The following is a 21,969-nucleotide window of genomic DNA, read 5'->3' as shown; positions in this document are numbered from 1 at the left end:
GCATTTAGGTCCCTTGAGTGCTTTTTTCTCCCCTCCTGAATGTGCATTTGGTGGATTTTTCTTCAACATGTAAATGCTCCTCTTCTAATACACCTATGCATGGACACATAGGCTAATATTTTAGAGATTTTATAAACCGGAACAAAAAGGCTGCTAAAAACCCGTAAAAGCAATGTTTAAGCCCAGTATGCATGACCCCTTAATCACAAGGGACATAGGTTAACAAAAAAAGATTTCAGCGTATGGCCAACCTACAAAGGTATGGTATATATTTAAAAAGAACTTATTAATCGCATAAGAGAAGTTCAAATTACAGGGCTACTGTTGGATAGACTACATAATTCTACAGAAAAAATTTAACCTTCCCTACTAAATCCATACTTTTCTATGAATAAAAAAGTGAGGCAATATAACAATATTAATCTGGTCTTTTCGAGCTGGGTCATACCCATCACTGTAGGCTGCAGCAGCGGCGGCAGCAGCGGCAGTGGCAGCTGTGGCAGCAGTGGCTGGTTGAGTGTATCTGTAGGCTGCATATCCACCCTGTGTAAATAAAAATAAATAAATATATAAGTCAGGAGCACTGGAAATCAGCAGTAACAAAATGTTGAATTTACATGTAAATTACCCATTAATTTAAGGTCAGCAGGATCTGACCTTAAAGTTAGAAACTTTAACCACATGCTTACAGATATATATATATATATATATATATATATATATATATATATATATATATATATATATATATATATATATATATATATATTTATTAATTTTTTTTCCCTCCCATTATTTTTTTGCAACTGATATTATACAATGAAGAATGTGGTTGGAACACAAGATGATGGCCTGATAAGCCTTCTGAAAAAGAAAAATGAACTTCCAGTAACCTATGCTGGTAAGGTTATCAAATCAGACTTTCACTTAGGACTTGAAGCTAGGATAAAATAGAAAAGCTAGAAAAATGTGGCATATGCAGGACAACCAAACCAAAGGGTGTTCACTCATGTTTTAAGGACTGTGAGCCCATATAGCAGAAGTAAATTATTTCACTTGTGCATCTGGAATGACAAAATTAACTGCCAGAACAAGAGAAATAAAGTCAGTCCACAATCTTAAGGCTTCATATGCAGCAGACTTACACCTTTATAGTCAACAGCCAAGGGACAATGTGAGGAGGTGGGGGTGCTCATGCCATTAAGATTGTAGACTGGCCCCAAGTCAAGGTGAGAGATAATGGATATTTGCTAAGACCTCAGCGGACAGTACCTATTGGCTGTGCAGAAAATCTATTAATTTTTGTGCATGCAACCTCTGAGGATATCTAGTGTGTGCTGCCAAATGAGGTCATAGTAGACAAACACTTACCCTCACTAAAAGCCAGATAGCATTTCAGACACTGAGCACACAAATACAAACAACGTGACTGATGGAGGCAAGCCGTCAATTGCCCTAACACACTGACATTTCTACACAAGCTAATGAGGTTGAGAGAGGGATTTTCTACAGCGTGCATTCAGGTGAGAATGTTAGAGTGTCAACAAGTCAGTTGGAGGTTAATGTTTAAATGCTGGTGTATTCCACATCTACCACAAGTCATTAATACCCAAGGCAAACTGGAGAAGGAACTAGAGGGGATGATGATAAGATTAAAGTGAAGAAAGAAGAGCAGAAGTCTCAATATGCAGCAATTTATCAGAATACAAACCCATTGTTCTGTATTTAACCTTGTAAAATTAATCATTTTTCTTGCTAATTGCCTGACAGTGCACTGCAAAACCAATCATTCATATATGCATGGGCGTCCGCAGGTAGGGGCAAGGGGGGGGGGGCAAATGCCCCCCCCTGGAATCTCAACTTCCCCTTTCAAGTGGTTGTTAAGCCACTTTATACCATATTGTCTGGTCTGTTTAACCGCTTGCCGACAGCCGCAAGTAGATATACTGCGGCGGTCAGCCCCGGCCAGGCAAAGTGACGTATATATACGTCACTAGGCTGTGACCAGTTTGTGAGCCAATAGCGGGCGAGCGCGCGCCCGCTGAGGCGCACGCCCGCCTGGGCTCGTTCACAGAGGAGTCCGCGCGTGTGACCGGCGGACCCGATGTCCGCCAGTCACACTACGATTGACGGTAGAGCGGGAGAAAGGCGGGCGGCTTATGTAAACAAGCCGCCTGTCATTCTCCCCTGTGTAAAAATGGAGATCAGACGGTTCTACTATGTAGAACCGTTGATCTCTGTTTTTACAATAGGAGACCTGTCCCACTACAGTTAGAAACACGCCCCTAGGACACACTTAACACCTCCCTCTCCAATACAGTTAACCCCTTCCCTGCCAGTGTCATTTTTACAGTAACAGTGCATATTTTTAGCACTGATTACTGCAGTAATGTCACTGGTAACCCCAAAAGTGTAAAAAATGTCAGTCAAGGGTCCGATCTGTCCGCCGCAATGTTGCAGTCCCGCAAAAAAATAAAAAAAAAAATCGCAGATCGCCGCCATTACTCGTTAAAAAAAAAAAACAACAAAAATGACAAAAATCTTTCCCTTTGTTAGTAAACGCGATAACTTTTCGCAAACCAATTAAAATACGCTTTTTGCGATTTTTTTACCAAACATATGTAGCATAAAACAAATTGGCCAAAAATGTTAAAAAAATTTAGATTTTTACTTTTTTTTTGGGAATTTCATATAAAAAAATGTGAAAAATATTGTTATTTTTGCAAAATTTACGCTCTTTTTTTGTTTATAGCGCATGATCAAAAAATCGCACAGGTGATCAAATACCACCAAAAGAAAGCTCTGTTTGTGGGAAAAAAAGGACGTGAAATTCGTTTAGGTACAGCGTCGCACGACCGTGCAATTGTCCGTTAAAGTCACGCAGTAAAAAAAAAAATCGCAAAAAATCCCCTGGACGGAATGGGGGTAAAATCTTCCGGGGCTTAAGTGGTTAATAATCATGTGTGTCTGTGTATGTGCTTTAAATAAAATAAGCCGTTCTTTACCAGTTTTCAGAGGGCCAAGCGCCGTTCACGTGACCCGACGGCTCTCTCCTCTCCCCGTCTGACAGCTGCCTGCAGCGGGCGGGGCCGAGGATTCCTCACTGATGTGTCAGGCGGGAGGGGAGAAGGAGAAGAGGAGATAGGCGGTGGGTCACGTGAATGGTGAGTGGCTCTCTGACAACTTGTAAAGGATGGCTTATTTTTATAAAACACAGACACAGGGGCACACAGGATTATTAAACAGACTGTAGACAGGATATGAAACTTTAAACTACTGCAGCAGCAGGAGGGGAGGGGGGCACTGACACAGGAGCAGACAGGCAGGGAGGGAGGGGGGAGAGAGGACAGAGGACAGGTGAGCTGCAGATGATGGAGGCATGTAAACTGACCACAGGGTCAGGGCTCAGCAGCCATGGTATACCGTGGTCAGTTTACAGAGGGAAGGACATAGCCATGCAGGATCAGCCAGGTATTTTAGGAGATAGAAGGGGCCAAATTGCACAGCAAAGCACTGTGCTGTATAACATGCTTTAGGGCAGGCATGTCCAACCTGCAGCCCAGAACCACAGGCAATGCGGCCCACTGCCCCCTGACAATTTTTTATTTTTTTTGCTGGGGAGGATGAAGTTGAGTCAGGGGCACGGCCACAGCGACTTCCAACTAACTGTAGGCAGAGGCTGCCTCAGAGAGGAGGGGGGCGAGTGTTGCAGGTTTACAAACAGAGCGGGGATCTCCTGCTTACCCGGCGGCCTCGGTCATACTATGCCCCGCCTCCTGGACTGCCTCCTACGATAAGCACATTGGTGACATCTATTATAAGAGCTGGTCCAGGAGGCAGGACTGATCCCCGCTCTATGTAATCCAGCGGCTCTCCTTTCTCTTCATTGCAGACTGCATCGGATGGGCACTCACTGGTGAGGCTGCATTGGATGGGCACTCACTGGTGAGGCTACATTGGATGGACACTGATCAGGCTGCATTGGATGGGTATGCACTGGTGAGGCTGCATTGGATGGGCACACACTGGTGAAGCTGCATTGGATGGGCATGCACTAGTGAGGCTGCATTGGATAGACACGCACTGGTGAGGCTGCATTGGATGGGCACTGGTAAGGCTGCATTGGATGGGGACGCACTGGTAAAGCTGCATTGGATGGGCACTGTTTAGGCTGCAAGTGCCGTGCGATCTCCTAGCTGCCGTGGGAGACTTAGGATGTCTGCAGTCAGTGACAGAGCCGCTGCTTCCTGTATGATATGAAATACACTCCGCCTGTGACAGGAGCCATACAGGAAGCAGCGGCTCTGCTCTCTACTGCAGCCACTGCTTCCTCCAGCAGTACCCGTATGACCAGCATTACCCACCAGCAGTAACCGCCAGCAGTAACCGCACCAGCAGTCTGCAAAATAAGTAGAAAGGTATGTTCATTAGCGTGTGTAAATTGTTGCAATGTTTTTTAATAACTAGTTGTGTTCTGTCATAATATGTCATATCCTTGTTCATACATGTATGAGTAAGGACATGACATTTTCTGGCTGCCCAGGTGCAACTAACCCCCAGCACATAACTGTAAATATCCCAGCATGTGCAGTGTTTCTGACTCCTCCCACCATGACCACTTCAAATCACCGAAGTGGTCATGATGGTTAGAGTGTTCCTTTAATATCTCTCAGAAGAAGTAATCCTCTGTATACTGATTCCAGTATTCCTGATACTGCGCAGGAAGAGCGTGGCAGGGTTTTAATACTTATATACTTTAACTATAGTATATATTTTATATGCGGCCCGAGAAACTCTCTCTACACTCAATGTGGCCCAGAGAAGCCAAAAGGTTGGACACCCATGCTTTAGGGGAAAAGGATCTTTTTTTTTTTTTTTTTTTTTTTTAAGGTTAACGAATGCTTTAAAAATAAATGCTACTGTTTGCTCTTTAAAGATAAATACTCAAAATAAGTATAATGACTAAGCCCCTCCCCTTCATGAGATTGTTGAAAAGGGGCGGAGCATGGGTGACCTTAAAATGATGCCCCCCCCCCCCGAAAAAAGTTCTGTGGACACCCATGCATATATGCATATTTTTACAATGAAATGAAATGCAATATAAAGCTAACCTCCAAATAGTAGGGACTCATAAGGACTCAAAGAACAGTATATTTATATATTTACACACACTAAACGTAGCTTTGCTATAAAGCTAAAAGCCCAAGATCACCGGTGGGTAAGTTGGCAGAGCTTTTAGAATAGAATATATTGTAATGTACAGTTCATATAAAAAAAAAGTCAAACCGACTAGCCTTGCTCCAAACATGTACAGGTACTGTCACATGTAGCCAAATCCGTTACATTAAAGTAGAACTATAGGTATTATTTTTCTTCCCCCCTATTTTGGATAAAGCAAGGGAGGGTTATAACCCCTGTTTTTTTGCCATCTGTGCCCCATTGAGAAGATTTACCTTCACTTCCTGTCCCACAACCAATCAGGAAGTGACTGGAAACCCTTGCAAATAAATGGAGTCCTTGGGGACCCCCAAGTCACCAGAATCAGGAGGCCCCCTTGGAAGATTTCCCTCCTATTACTTTTCTGGGGACAACCCAAATTTTGGGATGGTCTTTTACTTTCACTCTCTCTATTTGTCCTGTTTACCATTATCACTGAATCTCCTTAACAGGTGCTCTGGCCGCAATAAAAACTGACAAGTGTTCTACTCCCTCTCCACTTTATCCAAAACTAAAAAAAAATAAAATAAAGTTTAGCTTTTAGTTATACGCTCATAATTTACTAAAGTCTCCCAAAACTGGCAAAGGAAAAGATGCAAAAAACGCAAATGAATTACGACCCTGCATAAGCCAACTACTAATCACTTACGGGAGAGTTTTTATTTTTAATTTAAAAAATATTAAAAAAATGTTATTTTAAGCACCCTTGTTCCCATGTGCTCACAGGTCCTGCACGCATATCTAAATGGCAATCACACCACATGTGAGGCATTGCCACGATTGTCGGAGCAAGAGCAAGAGCAATAATTTTAGCACCAAACATCCCGGGTAACTCTAAAGTGGTAACCTGTAAAAGGTTTTAAAGTGTTGCCTATGGAGATTTTTAGTTATCGTAATTTGCACCGTTCCACAGGTGGACGCAATTTTAAAGCATGACGTGTTTGGTATCCCATTTACTTTTGTAACATCATCTTCTATATTTTACCAAATTGGGTATTATATTGTGTTTTTGTGCATTAAAATACATTAAAGTGAATTTTTTCCAGAATTTGTATACGAAAAAGCGCCGCACAATTATTATTTCTCTAGGGCCTCTGCCTCTGATTTGGGGTTACACATAGTTTTCTAGGGAAAAAAAAAAAAGTTATGTAGGAGAGGAATGTAAGAACTGGCCCGGACTGGAAGTGGTTAAAATATTTTTATCATAGTATGGTCTAAAATCATCAGCCCCATCTAGTGCTGCATAATTTATAATTCTGGATGAGACATGGGTCCACCAGTCGCAAACTAATGGGCCATACACACTAAGATTTTCTGAAGACTTTTTCCTTTAGACTTACCAAAACCATATAATATGAGGTCAAACCTAAACACTTTCAATTTGTATGCAATCTGGCAGGCCCTTGCACTACATAGAAAAGGTAAATCTGAAGAAAATCTAACCACAAAAGTTGGATAGTGTGTATCCAGCTTAAGTGTAGGCAATTGAACCAAACTCTTCAACAATGGTGGAGGCCCATCCACTGGCAAAGTGATTGCATCGATTTCTGGGATTTCTTCCTTGGTGTACATTCTCTGCAGGGGTAAAACCTACTGCGATGAATTATGCTTCACTCTTGGACAATCTGAGGGTTGTACTCTATGCTAAAAATGCTCCAGCGCATAACTTGCCATGGCCAAAGTGAGCTTTGTTTTAAACTCATTTCACATCCTACTCATCAGGTTCTTTACTGCTACTTAATTTCCATAAAGGAAGAAACAGTTGTCTGGAACAAGCTTTTCCTTGGAAGTGGAGGTCTATTTAGAGACACAGTAAAAAAGGTTTGTTTCTGATGGGATCAAAAGAATAAAGCATCTTTTATTTAAGTGCCTGAGGGTCAAGGGGGACATTGCTGAAAACTTATACCGCTTCCTCCTCTCCTTTACATTTGAAGCCTACAATTTTTTTTTTCTTTATCAACCCTCTTATTTTACTTCCCACAAAGCCAGCAAGTTTCTCCACCCCAAACTCTCTCTGTCAGTAAGGTAACAGATACCCTTGCCAACAGTTCCACCTTCTTGCATCACTTGCCTCATTCTGGGAGTGGAAGCTTGAAATAAATGCCCTGCTACCATTGTGAACGCAAAACTCAAAATAGTCTACAAAACTAAACGAAAAAGCACGACCAGCTCCTAAGGCCCATTTACACTAGCACTGTGGTAACACAAGATTTATAAAGCTTTAGTCACGGACCTGCAAAAACATAAATCCATGTAAGCAGGAGGGTAAGCAAGAGGGCCAGGAGACTAACATTTACAGAATTAGAAGTGGAAGCTTCCACATATCCAAGAAGCCCAGAAGAGTTAAAGCAGTTATAGCTGCAAAGGGTGGGCAAACTCAATATTGAACCCTATGGACAGACTGGGATGCCATTAATGTTCATGTGCGTGTAAAGACAGGCATCCCAAAACCTTTGGTAATATAGTGTGTGCCCATATCTGTGTATATACATATAAACCCAAACACATTGTACAGCATAAATGAGTTACACCCCTTTTGAAAAGTAAGATTTTAGTCAATATCTTAAATGAACCATTTCCAAAATTTTGACAAAACTGAGTTTTATAGAACATTTGTTTAGCTCATTACATAAAAGGTTAAATATAACGGATTACAAAATATTGCATCAACTAATTTATCTAGTATTTTGTATAACCTCCATGATATGCAAGGACAGCACCATTCTTCTAGGCATGGAATGAACAAGTTGGCGACATGTTGCAACATCTATCATTTTCTATTCAAGAACAACCACTTTTAGAGCCTGGATTCTTGATGGAGAGTGATGCTAAACTTGTCTCTTCGGAATTCCTCATAGGTGTTCAATTGGGTTCAGTTCATGAGACATTTGGCTCAGGAGACATTTGGCCACTGAATCACTCTCATCCTGTTCTTCAGAAATACATCAATGGCCTTGTGGATGTGCGTTTTGGATCACTGTCATGTTGGAAAAGTGCACGACAACCAAGGACACGGAGGGATAGTAGTATCTTCTCTTTCAATATAGAGCAGTACATCTGTGAATTCATGATACGATCAACGAAATGCAGCTCCCCGACACCAGCAGCACTCATGCAGCCCCACAGAAGCACACTGTCACCACCATGTTTCACTGTAGGCTCCATGCATTTTTATTTGTACTGTTCACCTTTGCAACGCCATACTGTTTTGAAGCCATTAGTTCCAAAAACATTTATCTTGATCTCATCACTCCAGAGTACAGCGTCCCAGTAGTCTTTTTTTGCTCTACAATGTATATGCCATATTGTGTCACGGGAAAAAAAAATCACCCCAGTTTGGCTTTCTACTTCTTTGGCTAACTGCAGTGAACTCACATGGCGATTTTCTTCAACCCTTCTCATCAGAAGACGCTCCTGTCGAGGTGTAACCTTCCGTGGACAGCCTGGACATCTCTGAGATGGTTGCAGTTCCATCTTTGTATCACACTTTTGCTACAGTATTCCGACTGATAAGTAAAGCTTTGCTGATAATCTTGTAGCCTTCACCTTTCTTGTGCAAAATTTTCTCTCGGGTTTTAGGACATTGCTCTTCCATGTGGTACCATTGCTGACAGCATGAAATGGAAAAGGGTTTTCCTTAAAGTGGATGTAAAGCCTCACATATACCCAGTGAAGTGAACAGCCTCAGATGATAAACAAATATACACTTAAAAATTTATGTAGGGAGATTTTTCATATATGCTGTCTTCTTCTTTCTATATTCTTTAGACAGTGCACATTGTGTTACAAATTGTTCTGTTTAAGCAGTGGGAGAGGAGTCTGGGTATACACTGTGAGCTGATTGGAGGAAAGTCACACACCCCACCCCTCCACATAGGCAGAGGAATGTAGAAACTTGCAGAGTTGTGCTGTGAATAGACAAGCTCTTTCCTTTTCGGTCTCCAAGTCCCTTTCCCGAGACACATTTTCAGCTGCTTTCATCTTCTGTGTCAGAGAGTTTGTCAGAGGTTATCATGCTGATAACAGAGGAACGGAGCAGCAGAAAGACACTGGACTTAAGGCTTTGGAGCAAGATAGGTAAACACTACAGATATATTTGCCCAGGTCAGATTTCATGAATGGAGTTTACATCCACTTTATACAATGCCCTTTTATGATCAACTGTCTGCTGGACACCTGTTTAATGAATTAGACTCCCCTGCAGTTTAATTCTTGTTAATTAAGATTTTGTCTAAAATTTCGCTTTGCTCCTAAGACTTTCATTGGGGTGTCATTGGGGATCTTTGAAACAAATTTGTTAGGAAAAATACTGTGTGCGCAAATAAACAAATCTTGGTTATGATCTAAAAAAATGTTGATTCTGAAAGGAAAGTAAAGGTTCTCTGACAAATCTGTTGGAGTGTACTCGTATATGCTGAGCACTGGTGTGTGTTTTTTTTTTTTTTTTTAATATTTCTTCTATGTAGTTTGAGATTGACTTGGGGGCGGAGTGCAGCGTTTCAGGCCAACCATGGATCTACTGCTTTGCAAAAGGGCTTTTTTTGCGTTGGCTACCAATATTACAATTTTTGTATTGTCTTTATTTACCAGCTACCACATGTGAGGGTCTGCCCAAATGATACACTCAATTTACATTCCATTGACATAGGCCCCTGCATAACATGGTTGGAGAGTCTAAAAAGTAGATTGGATTCCTTAGAAAATCAGCAGGCCAGGTGTTATCATCCTGTCTTTTTGAACATGCGGCCGTGGTCAAAAGTTGAGAATTATACAAATCTAAAACTTTACAAGGTCTGCTGCATCAGTGTTTTTAGACATTTTTGTCAGATGTTACTATGGTATACTGAAGTATAATTACAAGTATTTCATAAGTGCCAAAGGCTTCTACTGGCAATTACATGAAGTTTATGCAGAGAGTCAATATTTACAGTGTTGACCCTTCTTTTTCAAGACCTCTGCAATTCGCCCTGGCATGCTATCAACTTCGGGCCATATTCTGACTGGCTGATGGCAGCCCATTATAGCATAATCAATGCTTGGAGTTAGTCAGAATTTGTGTGTGTGTGTGGGGGGGATGAGGATTCTTGAGGATGAACCATAAGTTCTCAATGGGATTAAGGTCTGGGAAGTTTCCTGGCCGTGGGCCCAAAACTTTGATGTTTTGTTACCCAAGTAGCTTAGTTATCACTTTAGCTTTATGGCAAGGTGCTCCATCATCCTGGGAAAAGTTTCTCTTGGAGAATGTTTTTGTAATATTTATCATTCAGGTCTGTGTTCTTAGGCAAAATTTTGAGTGGACCCACTCCCATGGCTGAGAAGCAACCCCACACATGAATGGTCTCAGGATGCTTTACTGTTGGCATGGCACAGGACTGATGGTAGCGCTCACGTTTTCTTCTCAGGACAAGGTTTTTTTCTGGATGCTCCAAACAATCAGAAAGTGGGTTTATCAGAGAAAATTACCTTACCCCAGTCCTCAGCAGTTGAATGCCTGTACCTTCTGCAGGATATCAGTCTGTCCCTGATGTTTTTCTGGAAAGAAATGGCTTCTTTGCTGCCCTTCTTGACACCAGGCCAGCCTCCAAAAGTATTCGCCTTACTGTGCATGCAGATGCACTCACACCTCCCTGCTGCCATTCCTGAGCAAGCTCTACACTGGTGGTGCCCCGATCCCACAGCTGAATCGACTGTAGAAGATGGACCTGGCGCTTGCTGGATATTCTTGGGCACCCTGAAGCCTTCTTTACAAATGCAGTGGAAATGTTTTTTTTTTATGGGATTAAGTTGCCATTCATCTGATAACTCTTCATAACATTCTGGAGCATATGCAAATTGCCATCATAAAAACTGAGACAGCAGATTTTGTGAAAGTTAATATTTGGGTCACTCAAAACTTTTGGCCACGGCTGTAGAAACATGTTTTCATTGTCACTATCCACTAAGCACTATCCAGCAAAAGTTTGAATTTATTCGCCTTTCCCCTCATCTCCATGTTCTTCAAATGGACTTCAAGTGCTCAGTACTGCCTGCCAGACTCCACCATTTTTCTATTAACACAATCCCAATTCCATAAAAGTTTGGACGCTGTGCAAAATCTCATAAACCCATATTTTATTCACAATAGAAAATATATCAAATGTTTAAACTGAGAAAAGGTACCATTTAAGGAAAAGATGGTAATTTTGAAAATGCTGGCAACAGGTCTCAAACCGGAAAACAAAAAGGATGGCAAAGTAAGTGGTACCAACAAGGAAGAGCTGAAAGAACATTTTGCAATTAGGTTACTTGGCAACAAGTCAGTAACATGATTTAGTATAAAAAGCACAACTTAGAGAGTCAGTGGGCTTGATTTACTAAAACTGGAGCGCAAAATCTAGGGCAGCTGTACATGATAGCTAGCCAACCAGCTTTAACTTCAGCTTGTTCAATTAGGCTTTGACAAAAAAAAAAAAAAAAAAAAAAAAAACAAGGAAGCTGATTGGTTTCTATGCAGACCTGCACTCTCCAGCTTTGGTAAATCGACCCCAGAGTGTCTCAGAAGAAAAGATGGACAGAGGTTCACCAATCTGTGAAAAGCTACATCTAAACAGTGTCAAAACTTCAAAATAAAGTTGAATGTAAAATTGCACAGACTTTACCACTTGCCAACTGTAGGCCATCATAGGTGGTTGCCTTTAAAGCAAAATGATCACTTCTACGGGCAGCAGGAGGGGGGGAGCCACATCAGAGTGTGGAGCCCGGGACCACTCCAACTGGCGGCGATGGCTGTACAGAACAGATAGAAGAACTAATGTTGTCCCTCAACCCTGACCCCGGGAACCGGAAATGATGGGATTCTGTTGCTTCCAGTTCCACTTCTGTTAACCTGGCCCCTAGCAGTCAGGAAAGCAGCCGATCTGTGATTGATCAGCTGTATTAGTAGACCCCAGATCTCTCCATAAGTCCCATGCTGTCACAAGGGATAATGTAAAAACAGTTTAAGATAAGGTAAATAAAAAATTCAAAGCACCCCACCAACTCCCCTGTGGTTATGCACAAGTGTCCCAAATACATATGTAAAAATGAATTTGAGGTATCACCGCAAACAGAGGAAGAGCAATAATTCTAGCAACAGATCTTCTCTAACTCTAAACTCATAACCTACAAAAAATTTTAAAACTGCCTTGGCCAAGAGCTGCCGCATATTTGCATACCACACTGCAAACACAGCTGTACCAAAAGTGCACTCCTTGCGTGCTGCTTGCAATCGAGAGCTTTCTAATCATTTAACTGTTGTGACAGCAATTAACAGCGGTCACGTGGTGATAAACCCCACCCGGCATCTGAAACCCCTAAAGGGCCGAGAATGGCATATGCCATTCCACAGGCATATGCAATTGTAAAGTGTGACATGTTTGGTATCCATTTAGGCTGCGTAACATCTTTTACATTTTACCAAAAAGTTGGGTATTATATAGTATTTGTGTGCAATAAGCTTCATTAAAGTGTATTTTTTACCAAAAAACTGTATTTGAAAAATCGCTGCGCAAATACTGTGTGACATAAAATTGCAAAAACCCACCATTTTATTCTAAAGGGCCTTTGCTAATATAAATAACGTTTAGGGTTTCTAAGTAAATTTTCTAGCCACAAAAAAATAAGGTAGATTTTTACATGTAGGAGATAAGGGTCAGAATTGGCCTGGTTGGCAAGTGATTAAATATATCTACAGTGCATAATACCAAAAGATTATTATAATCTGGAGAAATCTGTGCGCAAGGCACAGGGCCAAAATGCAATACTGAATACCCGTGATCTCTGGACCCTCATACGGCACTATTAAAAACAGGCATGATTTAGTGATGACATCACTGCATGGGCTTAGGTTAAAAAAAAAAAAAAAAAAGTCTGAACAGTTTGCCAAGGCATTAAAAAAATGCAAAGGAAAATGCTAATATGCAACAAAAAAGCCATATCTGAACATGATCCAGAAACGCCAACATCTTCCCTGCACCAAAGCTCATTTAAAATGGTCTGCTGCAAAGTGGAAAACTGTTCTGTGGTCAGACAATATGGAAATTTGACATTTTGGGCAATCTACCCTCAACACTCAGTTTAAAAGCCTGCACCACTGATGGTAGGAGGGTACATTACTGCGTATTGAATGGACAACTTGCATATCTGGAAAGGCACCATCAATGCCGATAGATGCTGTACATCTGGGTTTTAGAGCAGCATATCTGCCCATCCAGTCTTTCAAGGAAGGTCTTGCATATTTCAGCAGGACACTGCTAAACTGCATACTGCATCTACAACAGCATGGCTTCGTAGTAGAATTTGGGTGCTTAACTTGCCTGCCTTCAGTCCAGACCTTTCACCAACTGAAAATATTTTGCGCATCTTAAAACTAAAAATACGACAGATGACCAAAGACTGTGGAGTAGAATCATATCAGGCATGAATAGGATAACATTCCTAACCCAAAACTCCAGCAACTCAGTTCCCAGATGTTTAAAAAGTGGTATTAAAAATCAGAGGGGACGTTATACTGTGGTAGACATGGCTCTGTTACAACTTTGATGCATGGCTGCCAGCAACTTAAAAATACCTTGCTTTTTTTTTCCCTTTAAATGGTACATTTTCTCATTTTGAATATTTGATAGGTTTTCTGTTTTTCTGAATATAGGTTTATGAGATTTGTAAATCATTGCCTGCCCTAATTATTATCATTATTATTTTTTTTGTGATTGTACATACACACGTATGTTCAAATGCAAAACTACACCCCAAGGCACATATATGTACAAATCCAAGAAGCAAATAACTTTGATGGCATTACTGTTCAGCGCTTCACATTTGGTTGCAGCTATGAAATGTGCCAGGCTAAGTACTCAGGGTAATGTCTCTTGCTGACCTGCCCACTTGCCTACAACATAAAGACCAAATAAGAAGAAAAAAAAAAAAACCTTCTAGATATTAGCAATTGTATGCAAAAAAACATTCAACATACATTTCTAGAACAATTTAGAATTATTTTTTTCTGACTAGCTGGTACGTGTGCTGGCAAATTCTTGTGCTCATATTCTATTATGAACACCCAGCATTAGGTTGTTCAGGGCTGCAGCACTTAACCCTTTTCCATGATACGGACTTACAGCAAATTTCAGGATAGATAGTTGTATAAAAAAAAAAAAATTAATTAAATCTAATATATATATATATATATATATAAGACCTTGGCTAGATAATGGCTTGTTTCTTGGGTGCATTCACACTTGCAAAGCACCCTGTGTGCGTTCAGCTGCCAGGAGCACCAGCAAGGGCCTCCAGAGTTTGCTGCAAGTAGGCAACTCTATTGCAAGCAATAAGAGGCTGCTGGTTTTTGCCGCTAATTTAGTTCACTCGCATGTAATCACTCAACCAGCGTTCACATGCGAGAGATCAGCCCTGAACGCAGACTGCCTGCATTCAGGGCTGATCACTTGCAACATACTTGCATATGCCTATTTGGCTGTGGAGGCCTAATCCTGCAACCAGTGTGCCACAGAGTTTAACACACTAAATTGGCAACTGAACCAGCAACCACAAGCTGGAGATTGTGGTTGATCCAGTAGCCAGTTTAGTGTTTACTTTAAAGGTTTTTCTCTAGTTTGTTGCCAATTTAGCATTGCTGTTTGTGGGGTTTGGGGCACTGTTGCCAGTTTAGACTCCATTCACAGTGCCAAATCATCCATGGTGCAGCAACTCTGAAATGCATGTGTGTGCATGGACAGCTGTGAATGGGAAATCAATGACTACAGGCTGACAGCAACCATAGCTGTCTGAAAGTAATCATGCTGGGAGTGATTACCTGCATTTAGGGACAGATAACCTCAAGTGGCTTGCTTCCAGGGATGATCTGTTCCTAACTACAGGTAATTGCTGGCTGTGAAATCACATCTGAAGTGCGATCACATCTGTACAGTGGACAGCAGTGGCTGTTGACAGCCTGTTATTACAGGCCTGTTCGGTAAAAAAAAAAAAAACGATATTCTATATATTTATATACACACACACATATATACATACATGTGTGTTTGTCTCTTTACAAATTATGTTTGTTACGAATGAAAGTATAGTAACAAATTAATTGCATCAAGTCAGCAAACGGGTATCATAAAAACGGGCTCACACCAGGGAGAGTACAACTTGTGCTCCATTAGAACTGTGAAGTGAATTAGGCAGGTAAGTGATCTCATCAGGTGCCCTCCCACAAGTTACACAGCCTCTTACCAGACCCCCATAAATCGCTAATTTAAACAAACTGATCATGAAAAATCTTAGTAGATCCCTGGAAGGGCAGCCCACATCAGCTCGTAAGGTGCACAAGAGGGTCGATTTGCAGACAGAATTACCAGCTCGCCACAAGGGAATTCAAATATTCCTCCAAGATTTAAAGAGCAGGAACCCACCTAGTGTAAAACCACCATACATATCTTTTTTAGCAACAGATCGGTATTTTCAAAGTGGACACATGATGGCACGATTAAGCCCGCCCCAACATTGTCAGGGGATTGGCGCATGACTGGGAACATCCATACCAATTTTTAATGAACCACAGATGCCATATAACCATAGAAACCAATATGAACAACAGTGAAATGTGACTATGGGGTTATAAATAAAAAACACATTAAAATAAAGTCCAAGAAGTGCTAAAGTAAAAATAATAATTATATATACATACATATATATATATATATATATATATATATATATATATATATATATATATATATATATATATATACACATACACATACACACACACACACACACACACGTATATACGTATATGTCCAATCTTGAATGAAGATCAACTAACAAAAACCAGCAGTGAAAAAATAATGAACCCCTTGATAACATCCTATTGGATTCAACGCATCGGGGAGGAGACAATAGTGCTGACGCCAGGCCACTGTCCGATACAGAGTTGGTAGTGGCACCCATTGTCATATGGTTTTAGGATTCATTTTATTTTGGCTTTTAACTTACACATCCAATAAATGCTACACTATGGAGCCTTCATCTGGCTCCCGGTGAGCTTTATTTACCACAGCTACATCTGGAGGGTGCGAGTTGCTGAACAGCCTTCCCCACAACAGATGGCAGCTTTACACTAAGTTTGTGTTTGCTGCTGTAACTGCAACCAGCTTTTCCGGTGAGTGTCCATTTCACAGGGGTGCGATGGATGATTCTGGAGCACTGTACTGGATCACTTCTTCACTTTTCAAGTCGCCACCAATTTTTTGTGCACATCTGTGCACTGAACTTTGTACTTTCACCAATAAGTTTAAACTGCTGATCCAATAAGTTTATACTGCTGATCCTATCATGGGACTGTGCATTTAAATCAATAATTTTCACTATGCTGGTTTTATTGTTGATTTTCATTCAAGAATGGAGATCTCCCTCTCTCTACACACGCGCGCGTTGATTTCACTTTTGCACTTTATTTCACATTTATATTCACATTTCACTGTTCATTCACTTTTGGCACTACACACTTTAAGATTATTTATAAGTTTGGTATATTACTTATCTGTGTCAGCTGCCGCTCCACCACAGCACAGAGATACCTTTTTTATTTCTAAAAACAACCAATATAACTAGGGCCAAATCTAGTGAGCACTGTATAGTTTAAAGTTTAAAAATATACATATTAGGTCACCCATCAAAATATGGGATTAAGTAGAATGCAAATTTAAAAATTAAAAAACAAGAAAGTGAGACGCTTCTATTTTAAATGCTGTAACACTAGGCATAAGAACTCAGAGTCCAGACTATAAAGAACGCCATCTTGTGGATAGACCCCCTTGTGCACATTACGGATTGAAACGGGCTTCCCTTCCAGGGATCTACTGCAAAAGCACCTTATGATCTGTTTAAATTAGAGATCATGGGGATTCGGTAAGAGACTGTGTAGCTTGTGGTGGACACGATGAAAACACTTACCTGCCAGATTCACTTCACAGTTGGAAGATTTGGACATTTTTGGTTCACATATTGGGATTGATTTACCAAAAGGTAATAAATGCAGTTGCTCCAGAGTATAGAAAATAATGCAAAGCTTCACTTTGAGAAAAAAAATAACCAATCATAAGCAAGGGGAAAGAAGAAACAAAAACCAAAACAGAATTTTTGCTTGCACATGAGTGGATGATAGAAATCAGCAGAGCTTCCCCTCAGATTTAGAGCAACTGCACTTGCAGTGCACAGTTTATTTGCCTTTAGTAAATCAACCCTTCTATAATAATTAAAGCACAATTTGTACTCACTGCTGTAGCACAGTTTCATATTTACCTGCCGTTTCATGCAATTTTATTTGTGGTTATTTTTTCATCACTTTTAATTGAATTTAAGGAAGCGCACCTACATGAATATACAATGTATTTACAGACCCTTAACATGCCCTAAAAAAAAAAAAAAAAAAAACTTGCAAGATCCTAACGATCTCTGCAGCTGCAGGCACTGTGAAGAAATTATTCTTCAAAACACCAGAATCTGAAGCTACAACAATTGTACCCATATTTTCTCTGGCAGCACGGGCTTATTTTAAAGCTATTTTATTGCGGGTTAAGAATATGGAAACACTTTAAAATCCTCACTTTAACCAGTTTAGCACTTTGGACATACTACGCATGTCCAAAGAGTGAACCTTTAACCACTTTCTGACCGGCACTAATACTGCTACAGGGTGGCAACTGTGTGTAGGATCACAAATATACATGCAACGCTGCACTTCCGCCTGAAGGCGGCACTTCTGCTGTGATATTTCACAGCAGAAGCTGATCAAGGTGTGTCGAGGACTCTGTCCTCCAGCACCCACCGGAGATGGTCAGGAAAACACAGAGAACTGAGATATGTCTATGTAAAGAAGGCATACCTCTGTTCTGACAAGGGGGGAAGGAATGTATGTGTCTCTACAAAGCAGGGACTAGAATCTACCTCTTCCCCTCGTTATAGCAGTACACTGTACACAAAAACACTGGCTAGGCACCTCATTAACCCTTTGATCGCCCTCAATGATTAACCCCTTCCCATGATCGCCCTCAATGATTAACCCCTTCCTAGACAGTGTCATTAGTACAGTGAGTGCATATTTTTAGCACTGATCACTATATTAGTGTCACTGGTTCCCGCAAAGTGCCAGTTAATGTGCAATTGTCCACTACAATATCGCAGTCCCGGTATAAGTCGCTGATCCCCACCATTACTGGTATAAAAAAAAGAAAAATTCCATAAATATATCCCATAACTTGTAGGCGCAAACATTCACGTAAACCTATCAATATACGCTTATTGGGATTTTTTTTTTTTTTTTTACCAAAAATATGTGGCAGAATACATATTGGCCAAAATTTATGAAGAAATTAAATTACTTTTTTTTTTTAATTGGATGTGTTTTATGGCACAATAAAGTTTTTTTTTTTTTTTTTTTTTTTTTTTTAAATGGTCGGTCCATTTATAGTGCAAAAAAACAAACAAACAGTGGTGATCAAATAATACCACCACAAGAAAGCTCTATTTGTGGGGGAAAAAAATGACAAAATTTTACTTGGGTAGTATCTCACGACCGTGCAGGGTGTGCACGCGTATGTAAACAATGGTCGCACGCGAAAACGTCAAAGTGAGAACAATAGTTCTGGCATTAACGCGCCTAGTTAACTGTATACAGATGAGCTGTAAAGATTTTTTTAAAGCATCGCCTATAGAGATTTTTGGACCCCATTTTTGGCAATCTCGCGGGCGCACACAACTTTAACCACTTGCCGACCGCCGCACGACTATCTACGTCGGCGGTCAGCCCCTCACAGGCAAAGTGACGTAGGGCTACGTCACTAGCTTGTGAGGGTCTAGGGAGCGAGCGTGCGCCCCCGGAGGCGCGCTCCCGCTCCCGAGTGGTCACGGACCCCCCCGCGCGTGTGACCGGCGGACCCGATGTCCGCCGGCCACTCTGCGATCGGCGGGGGAGAGGGAGAATGTCAGGCAGCTTGTGTAAACAAGCTGCCTGTCATTCTCCTCGCTGTATGAGAGCTGATCATCTGGATCTACTATGTAGATCCGTTGATCAGTCTGCATACAGCTGAAGCCCCAGCCAATCACAGTTAGAATCACGCCCCTAGGGACACACACAGCCCCTCCCTCTGAAATAAAGTTAACCCCTTCACTACCAGTGTATTTTTACAGTAACAGTGCATATATATAGCACTGATTACTGTAGAAATGTCACTGGTAACCCCAAAAGTGTCAAAAATGTCAGTCAAGGGTCCGATCTGTCCGCCGCAATGTCGCAGTACCGCAAAAAAAAATCGCAGATCGCCGCCATTACGCGTTAAAAAAAAAAACAACAAAAATGACAAAAATCTTTCCCTTAGTTAGTAAACACAATAACTTTTGCGCAAACCAATCAAAATACGCTTTTTGCAATTTTTTTTACCAAACATAGGTAGCATAAAACAAATTGGCCGAAAATTTTAAAAAATTTTGATTTTTACATTTTTTTTTGGGGGAATTTCATATAAAAAAAAGGGAAAAATATTGCTATTTTTGCAAAATGGACGCTCTTTTTTTGTTTATAGCGCGTGATCAAAAAATCGCACAGGTGATCAAATACCGCCAAAAGAAAGCTCTGTTTGTGGGAAAAAAAGGACGCCAAATTCGTTTAGGTACAGCGTCGCACGACCGCGCAATTCTCCGTTAAAGTCACGCAGTGCCGAATCGCAAAATACCCCCTGGTCGGAATGGGGGTAAAATCTTCCGGGGCTTAAGTGGTTAAGACATTGAATGTTTGGTAAATATGTAACATTCTCTTTTATATTTTAACCAAAAATGGGTATTCTATTGTGTGTTTTTGCACTAAAAATTACTTGATTAGATTTTTTTTCATGAAAATTTGTGTTTCACAACTGTGCAAATGTCATTTAACAAACATTTGCAAATATCACTTTTAATCTACAGGGCCTCTGCTTTCAGAAAATATATAATGTTCCGGGGAGTTAAGTAATTTTATTGCCAAAAATAAAAACTTTTACATGTATGCAAAAAAAAAAAAAAAAAAAAAAACTGCTCTGGAGCTGAACTGTTTAAAGTGGTTGTAACCTTGCAAAACCATTCACTGCCATCCCCTTATATGCAGCTATAATACTGTGTGTTTGTTGAAAATGAAGCCTAAATACTTTTTTTCAGAAATCTTCAGGCCAGTCACGTGACTCCCGGCCGCTCAATATTTAGAGGCTTCATGTTCATTAAACACTTGCACAGTGTGTTATGGCTGCATTAAAGAGGGGCTGGCAGGGAAATTTTTTAAAGCTTATTTTACTACCAATATCGGCAGGCGTAGCAAGCTCGCTTACAGGCTGACAGGCAGGGAGGGAGGGGAAGAGAGGAGATCAGCTGATGACATAGGCACGTAAACCGACGACGGTAGTAAGGGTTTAGCAGCCACGATTACCATGGTCAGCACAGGAACAGGCAGGATCAACCAGGTTTTTGTACAGCTTACGGAGGGACAGGTTAGAGAGCACAAACATTGTGCGGTTTAACCTGCTATAAAGGGAACAGGTGCTCTTTTTTTTCTTACAACCACTTTAAGGGAAGACAGTAATTTAATGTCTTTAGCAAAACTAATTTACGCCACCACAATCTCATCCTTCCTCGCCTTTAAAAAACTGTCTAAATCCCAATTTTCTAAAAATGTTAGATTTTGGCAATACACATGTAATATGGATGTTTTTGTAATTTGTGTAAAATATATTCATCATTGTTCAGCTAATCAGAATATATCAGTGATTTATAGATATTAAGATCATAGAAAAAGATTTTCAAGGGTTACAGACTGAAGGAACCTCAGCTGTATTTATCCACAGGAACATTTAAATGAATCAGGAACTTCAGAGAATGGCAAGGATTTCAGGTTTCAGCCAAAATTATTGATATCCTGTTCCCAACAGCAAAGAGGAAAACAGATTACTTGTGAAAAGAGATCAAAGATCTCTTGCAGGTGCAGGTACTTCAGCAATGCCTGAAATAGAGGCGACAAAGTCATGACAGCAGTGAAATGAAGGCATGGTAACAGAAATACTAGTAGTAGAGAAGAGCAGGCAATGAAGAAAATCAGTTCTCAGCCACTCAGAGGTTACCTGGCATGTAAAAGGTAGACTAGTCTGAAATGTATGCATGTTGCAGGGCAGCAGAGAATGTAAAGTTATCCAGTTATGAGAACTATTTTTGTGTTACATATGTTCGGTGGGTGTTTAAAAGTTGAAGTTCACTTTTAGAACAGGTTACATATTCCACCCATTTTTAGGGTGGAACATGTAACCTGTTCCAGCATGTGTAGCTCTCCACCTGCCCACCCCCCCCCCCACTCCCTCTCTGTGACAGCAGGCCAGGGATCTTCTCCCTACACCCACTGTCACTATTTCAAAACAGCTCACACGGCCGCGTGATTCATTTACAGTTTCCTGAGAATGTCTGTAAGTACTGTCAGCCATTGCGGCACACAGCTTGCAGTTTTCAATGAGTTGCGAAGGGGAATGGTTAGCATCCTCATAGTCCAGTGATCTTCCTGCTCCCAGGTAACAGCTGTCTGTTCATACCTTGTATGGGCAGGCAATCTTGAGAGACTGCAGGAGCTGGACATTGCACCTGTGATCTTCTCATTGTGGGTGCAATACTGTGCAGGCTCCTTAATTTTTGATTTTTTTTTTTTTTTTTTTAAAGGTAAACCTA

At 40.8% G+C, this 21,969-nt stretch overlaps 1 protein-coding gene across 7 annotated transcripts in view; it reads right to left on the bottom strand.

Annotated features, from left to right (window-relative positions):
- RBFOX2 (RNA binding fox-1 homolog 2) overlaps positions 1 to 21,969 on the bottom strand; it is a 528,484-nt gene that overhangs the window by 63,119 nt on the left and 443,396 nt on the right. For all 7 annotated transcript variants that reach the window (XM_082266542.1, XM_082266544.1, XM_082266545.1 and 4 more), the window contains one exon: positions 449 to 543. In XM_082266542.1, coding sequence (XP_082122668.1) covers positions 449 to 543 — 95 coding nt within the window. The remainder of the gene's footprint in view (positions 1 to 448; positions 544 to 21,969) is intronic.

Source organism: Pelophylax lessonae (genome assembly GCF_965119305.1).
Source record: "Pelophylax lessonae genome assembly, chromosome: 8".
Taxonomy (NCBI): Eukaryota; Metazoa; Chordata; class Amphibia; order Anura; family Ranidae; genus Pelophylax; species Pelophylax lessonae.
This window is presented reverse-complemented; position numbering and strand designations above follow the sequence as displayed.